An 8,722-nucleotide genomic window follows, 5' to 3' on the forward strand; every position below is an offset into this window, starting at 1 on the left:
TCCCACTTCGGGCGTCGCTGCAGGTGGGCTCCCCCTTCGGGCGTCGCTGCCTCCGCAGGCGGTGCTGTCCCGCCGGGCGGCCGCCCCTGTGGGGGGGGTTTCGCCCGCGGGAGTAGCGGCGGCAGGCGTCGCGCGTCGCTGCCCTGCGGCGGCAGGCGCCGCTTCCTTTCGGCGGCAGGCGCCGCTGCCCTGCGGCGCCTCTGCCCGTGGGTTGCCAGCCCCGCCGGCAGCAAGCAGGCCGCCGGCCGGCTGCTGCAGGCACAGCGCTTGCGCATGCGCCGGCGCTGTGCTGCCTGGCTGCGGCTGCGGCTGCCGCTGCAGGTGGCTGCGGCTGCGGCTGCCGCTGCAGGTGGCTGCAGGTATGCAGATCGAGGGCAGCAACTGTTGTTGCCCTTCCTTGCTTTTGCGTCAACGATTTTGACGTCAAAATTCTTCCTAAACACAATACACGCAGTTCAAAACCAATCATTCGCACGAACAACCTGGCTCTGATACCACTGTTGGGAAATCATAGGGGGGGCGACATCATATGCGCAGTGGAAGAACAAGAAAACAAAAATCCCCGATTCCCAAAAAGATGTTCATCGTCGTGCGAAGATTGGTGCGCAAAAATCCGCAAAACACAAAACTGCGTATAGAGATTGTGTTACCTAGGGAGATCGTATATCCCTGTTTCCTTGCAGATCCTTAGGAGAGGGTGAAGGAGGTCAAGCGTCCTCCTCTCTAGCGGTGATCCACACAGCAGGGTTGCGACGATGCTCCTCAAAACTCCAGGCCTACTCTGAGGTGGAGAGGGAGAGGAGAATAGGAAAGGCAAGCAAAGACTCTAGCCTATGAGGCTGTGAATCCCTCCTATTTATAGAGATCCCATGTCAAAACCCTAATGGGTCCTTTTCCCTAGTGGGTATTGGATCTGCATCCAATAAGACAAGGGCTCCGTCGGATATCTCATATCCGAACCTCTACTCATCGCAATAACTACCATATGTGTGTGACCCTCTAGGCCCAATATCGAGCTGGCCGTGAGTCATACCTGTCAGAACTCCTTCTAACTAAGTGAATTATTATCTCTGTAATAATTCACTCGACTCATCGACTACGGAAGTACTAGGCCACTACGCCGTAGTCCCCAGACGATACAGGGGAATCCAATCCATTGGACCTGTCTGTCCTCAGTTACCATGTACCTATAGTCCCTCATCCATCTAATATCCCAGAGACCGTATATCGAGCATGGTGCTGTCAGACCCATACGGTTTCTACTCGAGTCTCGCTCTAATCGGATTCTCCCGGAGAACTCTTTCTCTCTCAACCCGAATGACCCTGGCCAGGGATTTGTCTGAGCAAGAACACATGGGATATTCCTCTCATGATACCGAGAGTGGATGATCCTCTATCGACACTCAATAGCCCTCGTAAGGTCGACTACCACTCCCAATGACCAGCTGTACTAGATCTGGGAACAGCCAAACCTATAAGTCTGGTATCAAAGAGTGGAGCACTCATACAGGACATCCTTGGTGTCTCAAGTCTAAGAACCAGATACACCACTAGGACTACGGAATTGTTGTCTGACAATAAGGCATCATCAACCATCCAGCATTCCGTAAGCGGATCAATCAGTGAACTCATTCTCCAATGAGCACCTGTACTGTATCCCTAGTGTCCCTACACGAGCAGCTATGAGACCAGCTGCATCCATCATATGGACGGGTATACAGCACACCAGTCTATCCGGTTATCACGATGTCCCTCTCGAGTAACCTATGACCGGGATTATTTAGGATATGTGTTTAAAGGTGAATCGATCTCATTATCGTGATCTCATCACGATCCGATTCCCATTGCACAAATCCAAGGACATCACAATATATATGCATTTATGCAATAGTTATAAAGTGATATACGCCAAAATATAATAAGCAAAAAGATTCTGTATCAAGTCACACGTGCCATCACTCACGTGATTGGCTTGCTGGGCACTTATGACTAGCACCTGCGACCTCTCCGGTCCCGGCGTGGGTTGCGAACTTCACAGTTTGGTAGTAGGTTGAGACGACAGCTCTGATTTTGTTGAGGGTCGGCCGGCCGAGAATGGCGTTATATGCAGCAGGGAGGTCGATTACCAGGAAGGTGGTCATCACCGTCTTTGACCTCGGCGGGGCTCCCAGGGTCAAGGGTAAAGTGATCGTCCCTAGCGGCGAGATTGAATCACCGGTGAATCCGGTGAGTGCAGAGAATATCAGCTTCATGCTATCTCCGGATAAGCCGAGCTTTTAGAAGGCGTCAAAGTAGAGTATGTCGGCTGAGCTCCCGGTATCGACCATGATCCTGCTTACTTGCGCATTGGCTATTCTGACCGATATCACGAGCGCATCGTCGTGCTCAGTTTGTTTTGATGCCTCGGCCGGGAAGGTGATGTTAGGCTCGGGCCCGTGCCCGGGAGCTTCGGCCGGAGCGGCTCTAGCGTACGCCTTTCTTCTGGTCATAGAATCCCCGCCAGATGTGGGGCCGCCGGCTATTACGTCGATGTGTCGTTCGATGGGACCCTCCGGGCGTGGTGAAAGTTCCTTGTCCGGTCGGAGGTACTGACCGAGATGTCCCCTACGAATGAGCTTCTCGATCTGCCTCATTAGCTCCCGACACTATTCAATGTCATGCCCATGTTGCCGGTGGAAGCGACAGTACTTTGACTGGTCCGCCAGTGCCCGTGGATTCCTCATCGGGTAAGGTTCTTTGAGCAGTCCCTTTTCCCTTATGTGGAGGAATATTTCCGTTCGGGATGAGTTCAAGGCTGGGAGAGGGGGCCTCGATGTCGGTGGGTCGGATCTGTCCAACCTACGCCGAGATGCAGCGGGTTGCTGCTGCCGGGGCGGCTCCGGCTTGACCCTCTTGTGCTCTTCGCACTTCTCGGCCATCCATGTCTCTGCGGCGACGAACTGGCTCGCTCGCTGGAGCATCTCGGGTACCGTCGTGGGGGGCCGCTCCACCAGAGACCAGAAGAACCTGGAGGGCCGCAGGCCTATCATAAACGCCTTCATCAATAGAGAAGGGTGAGCGTCTGAGAGTCCTCGGATCTGCGTCGTGAAACGGTTTACGAAGTGGGAGAGGGGCTCGTCCTCCCTTTGGTGGAGTCCGAGGAGCAACGCCACGGACGGCTTCGGACGGACGTAGGCGAGGAAATTGAGCTCGAAGTCTCGGGCGAGCTGATCGAAGGAAGAGATGGTCCCGGTCTTCAGGCCGCTGTACCATGCGCGGGCCAATCCCCTCAAGGTCATTGGGAACGCCCTGCACATCAAGGCATCAGAAGTCCCATATAGCGCCATTTGGGCGCAAAACGCGGCCACGTGATCCGCGGGGTCAGCGACGTCGTCATAGGCGTCCAGGGATGGGAGCCGGAAGTGTGGTGGAATCACTTGATCTTGTATTTCGGGTGCGAACGGTGACCCTTAGTATCCGTCCGCCCCGAGCTCCCCCTTTGATCTGCAAACCTCCTGCTATACTTCGTCGAGGCGTTGATTGAAGAGGCGCAACTGGGCTCGCAGGGCGTTCGTCGAGTCCGCGGGTGGCACCTCAGGCCCTGAGCGACTCGACGTGCCTTCCGCCTCTCGGTCTCCAGGTTAGGCCGTTCGGTTTCAAGGCGAAATTGGGCGCTCAGGGAGTGGCGCGTGCGTCCGGGCGGGGGGCTCACGCTGTTGCAAAGGCTGGGTTGCATGTGGGGGCGTCGGTTGGGAGACGAGCGGGATGATAGTCTGCATCACGCCTGCCAGCGCTCGTACTCGGTGAGCGAGATTGTGGAAGGCTTCGGGCGAAACAGGTGGCGGGCCAACGGGGACGTCGGGTGGCGACAAACCCGGGTCGTTGAACAGCCGCCAGTAGTGCTCCGATGTCATGGTAGGGCGCTCGTCGCGGGGTTCATCCCGCAGGGGATGTTCTTCTGGGGTGTTGACCGGACGCGACCCCATGGCTGCAGGTTCGCCAGAGTGTATCTGCTGATCGCTCGACATTCGGGAGCTCTCCTTCTAGCGCCAAAATGTTGCAGGGAACAACTGTATGCCGTGGCCTCGGGGCCGTCGCGGCTTGGTTCGGGTCCGAATGCGGGGGGATCTCGCACGACGTTCCTCGGGACAGCCGGGGTGGCCGGTTGCAATGGTCTTGGCGGGATGTTGCGTGTGGAGCGAAGTCTTACCGCGGCGACGGGAAGGTGTGACCTCGCCTTTGTTCCTACACACAAGTCAGGTCGGTAGCTCGGCCTGACCCCTCCGACGATCAAGTCAGATGATGTGGAAGGGAGTTTTTCTAGCCAAGAAGTCCCCTCCCTCATTTAGAACTCGGGGGTATTTATAGGGTAGTTTAGCGTTACCTGATGTGCCTGCCTGCGGGAGGCAGGATCGTACCTCTGATGGCGTCTGACATTGCTATTGACGTTGCGTGGGGAGCCGACTTGCCGCAGGGTATGGGCGAGGGTCGGTTGTCATCCTCCTCTGCCTCGGTCAAGCGTGCGGGGTCAGACAGCGATGAAGTCGTTGTCTGAGAGCAGATGACATCAGGGCGTGTCGAGTTAGCATTATAGCTCTCCTCCTCGGGCAGAGTGACGCCCAGGTGAGGCCGACGTCATGACACGTCATGTCGCCATTATTACCCCTATCAGGGGGGCTCCGAGGAGAACAAAGAGCCCAAAGCCCATAATGCTGATGATAAGAATCCGAGAAGCCAAGCTGAAGCTACAGCCAGAGAGCGAGAGTAGAGGCGAGGGAGACGAGGCAGTGGCAGAAGAGAAACCCAAATTTAAGGAGCGTGAGGAGAGATCGGTAACGGAGAGGAAGGCAAAGGCAGAGCAAAAGAATGTGGCGTCGGAGAGGAAGGCGACGTTGAACGGGAGGAAGGATTCGCCAAGTGCTTACAATGATGTAAATGAGGAGGCAGCCCACAAGCTGGCGTCAAGGCGGAACAAAGTCACAGCCCTTGCGGGAGATTTCGAAACCATCGTATCATTACAAAAGCCGGAAGCCAAATCGAGTCAGCCCGAGCAGTAGGTGGCGGTGGCGGCGAGGAGCGGCAGCAGCCACGCTGGACCTGCTCAACCTGGTCAGCAGCAAACAGAGGAGGTCGTGGTGGGACATGGAGCCAATCCGTAGAACGGAGAAGTGGAAGAGACGGAGACGAAGGGTAGTCGGACGGATCAACAGTCAACCGAAGAACGCTGAAGCCAATAAGGGAGAGATGAAGTCTACATCGAGTGTTATGTATACACACACACATATATATATATATATATATATATATATATATATATATATATATATCAGTGATGCTATTGAAAAGTTAGATGGACTTATCATGTCCAGTATCAACAGAGCTAACAGGCTCGACAGGCATAGTGAGTGCATGGGACTCGATTAATGTTGTATGCTCTTTGGTGGAACCATAGCAAGTGGAAGACACTGATGTTACAGAGGAATGTAATGCTTATCTTCAAGTAAGTGCTTTGGAGGGCTACAAAAGCTTTCGGTGTTGGGCGGTCATTGTGGAATCACTGTCGGATGAGCTTCGTGCATGGACCATACTTTGACGTAGCCATCGGGCCTTCTTTCTGATCGACGGTTGTGCGGTCTCTCGACAAAAATTGATGTACTTTGGATGCTTGCAATTAGAATAACCGTTGGCTGCGGGTCGAATCCTGTTAGATTATATGGTCCTATTTAATTAGATAAGATATATTATAGATATTATTTGATTTTGATTATGATTATTAATCAATAAAAAAGAAGTCCAGATTTTATACAATCAGATTCCACACGAAAATGGATTCGCGGAACACAGACCCGAACTCCGTTCATCCTACCTTTAATCGTGTCACTTACTAACACCACCACAATTTTACCATTAACGAATGCAACCACGTAGTCGATCTACTTACTAACTAAGAGATGTGCTATTGGTAGCGTGTCAAAATCCGAGTGAGAGACGTGACTTTCCCACGAGGATGTCTCACCTGCTTCCTCCCCGCGAATCCCAAAGCACTGGTTCATTCCACGTATCGTCGGTCGTCACGTTGAACTCGCACAATCTTCAAAGCTTTCGGCCGTGGAGAAATCAACAGTTTGAATGCAATTCCTCCTGCTTTCTATCAGATAGGCTGTTGAGAGTCGAGACAACCGAAGAATCGGAGAGATGTGACTCTACTTTGTTTTCCCCCCAGCTTGCGTGAAGAAGTTTTGTGCTGCCTTGTGGCCGGAAATATGAACACGTCGAGTTCATGGCCTCGCGATGCGTTTCTTTTATACTTCTTTGTACCTCTGACATATGCTTTCATCAATTATGGTGATTCAATATACGGGAAAAGAAAAGAAGACTTATTGTTCGTGATGTGAGTGGTTCGACAGGGATTGATAATGGGGTCCAACAACTGGTTTATGCAACCACTGCCTCACCCCAATTGCGACATGACAATAACCAGAGGATCCAATGCCACTCTACCGTAGTCTTCTTGTATAGATTTATGTGCTCCTGTGTGGGCGACTCACGAGACGACAAAAGGTGTTTGAATGCCAACGCTGAAAACATGAGCGACGGGAAGAAAACTGCAATCCCTCTATATATATATATATATATATATAGTCGCATTCCCGAACGAACACATTGATACATTCATTTGACGAACGCGACCGAGACCTTCCACCTGCATTTTGACACGTGAGAAAAGGAGAGACCATCGACGGTAGCAACCAATGGCGTGTCGACGCGTTGTTTCGCGGCCCGCCATGACACCGTCTCAATGCCGGAAATCCTCCCTACTACTATATATATATATATATAGAATTATAACACGGTATGTTACGATGGGATGGGTTCGGGCGTATCATTTGTTCCTCCCAATGTTGGTCAGTATCCTGTTGGAACCATAACAGCGAACACGGGCTTACGACGCTTTAGGCGGGCCAACAAATGTGGGCCCCGTCGAAGGGAGTAAGACACCGGTCGCGCAGCAGGGATGATGGTGTTGGAGAAGGAAGAGGGGATGAGAGGGGACGAGGAGGGCGGCCGACTGCCGGTTGCACGCATCCGGCGCGTGGGGCCACCAACATCGCGGTGGATACCGGGAAACCGGATGCTAAGGAGTACGTATTCCGAGAAGGAAAGGAATCGACGCCCCCGCACTTGATATTTGTACCCCACCTTGGTTCCGCGGATGAGACGAGGGATGCTACACGAGGCGAACCATCCTCTCCGTGGCAACAAAAAGATGCGGGTGTGACGATAACAGTCACCAGAAACAAAGAAGAATAAAAGGGAGCAGCAGTAGCGGCAGAGGCAGAGCAAGCGGGCTTCGCGGTGGAAACGAGAAACGTGCGGCGAAGGCTGTGCTTGGGCGGAGACTCCGGAAAACTATAAGCGACCGACACCATACCACACACCGTAGCGTGGGAACTGGGTGTTCATCGGAGAAGAGGAGGAAGGCGTTGCGTTCGCCGGGGTGGGTGGTGGTGGACAAGGGGAGACGGCCTGGCAGGAGCAGGGCGGCTGGGGTCGTACCCCGCGAGCCGGCGGCGGAGGTTAGGGGCCAAGGTCATGTCTTGGTGGCGCAGGAAGGTGGTCTTCCCCGTCAGGCGAGCTTGGCTCGCCGTCTCCTTCCGCGTCAAGTCTCGAAAACACGGTAACCACCAGCGCCCCTCTCTCTCTCTCTCTCTCTCTCTCTCGTTCACTGTGGTTCTACAGTTAATATTGCTTTATGCTCTGTTTCGAAAGTTAGCAGTAGCAGAGCGGAGAGAAGAAGGCAGGAAGGACTAAAGGGTAAAGAGAGACTAATTTCTGTCCTATTGCCATCTGATGTGTCATTTAGAACTTATCCTTTCTCAAAGTGAAACAGAGTAGCTTTGAAGAGATATCTGTCCTATGGTTCTTCACCAGTTCAACTTGCAAGAAGGCAACAGATTATAACTTCCCTTTCTTGCTCTTCTTCCCAATTTCCTCAATCCAGCCAAATGCAACTGTTCAATCTATCAGCTCGCTTTCGATTTACCGTCCCAAAAAATCAAATAAATAAGAATTTTTATATAAAATTTCCTGTTTTAAGTCATCTGACTTCGACTCTCTTCTGCTATTTATATTTTGCCCCTCCAAATTCTAATCAAGTATATATCAATACATATGTATATCCCTTCAAATGTTTTGGTGTTACAAATATATCCCTTTATCCTTCATAAATTCTACTTCCGATAGTATCTGTCCAATAAACTCGGATTAATCGACATCAACTATTGTTACCATTAATTCTAAGAATAAAATTTCGATAACTAAAATATCTCTCATCACCATCATTTATCATTTGATTCTTTGTTTCACAAACTTAGAGAAATAAACACACAAATTATTTATTAGAAGGAAGGCATATGTAAATTGAGGGGGTATTAATGTCAACAGATTTACAGTCAACCATGAAACATGCCCATCGGTTATATATACGTGTGTGTGTGTGTATGTCTGCCGAGCCAAAACTTAGAGAAAATGGAGGGATGATATATATATATTAATGCAATTGAGCTTTATTTTTCTAATGAGGACTACTTGATTCATGATGAATGATGCACTGCAACTTTCAGAAGATGAAGAGAAACGTCATATCGAAACATCTCCTAACTTTTCGGGACAAAATATTGTCACGCGTGTTTGCTGAGAGAATCATCATTCACTGAAAAATGAATGCTTTTATTTTCTATAT

At 51.4% G+C, this 8,722-nt stretch overlaps 2 protein-coding genes across 2 annotated transcripts; both read right to left on the minus strand.

Annotated features, from left to right (window-relative positions):
- Positions 1-1,955: 1,955 nt before the first annotated feature.
- Positions 1,956-2,633, minus strand: LOC135616371 (uncharacterized). The gene is made up of 2 exons (XM_065115557.1): positions 2,340-2,633; positions 1,956-2,273 (listed from the first exon to the last, which is right to left on the minus strand). The coding sequence occupies exons 1-2, from the start codon at positions 2,631-2,633 to the stop codon at positions 1,956-1,958; spliced, it is 612 nt and encodes a 203-aa protein (XP_064971629.1).
- A 12-nt stretch (positions 2,634-2,645) lies between these two features.
- On the minus strand, positions 2,646-3,326 carry LOC135616372 (uncharacterized). The gene has a single exon (XM_065115559.1). The coding sequence runs from the start codon at positions 3,324-3,326 to the stop codon at positions 2,646-2,648; it is 681 nt and encodes a 226-aa protein (XP_064971631.1).
- Positions 3,327-8,722: the final 5,396 nt, after the last annotated feature.

This window comes from Musa acuminata, chromosome BXJ2-7 (genome assembly GCF_036884655.1).
Source record: "Musa acuminata AAA Group cultivar baxijiao chromosome BXJ2-7, Cavendish_Baxijiao_AAA, whole genome shotgun sequence".
NCBI lineage: Eukaryota > Viridiplantae > Streptophyta > Magnoliopsida > Zingiberales > Musaceae > Musa > Musa acuminata.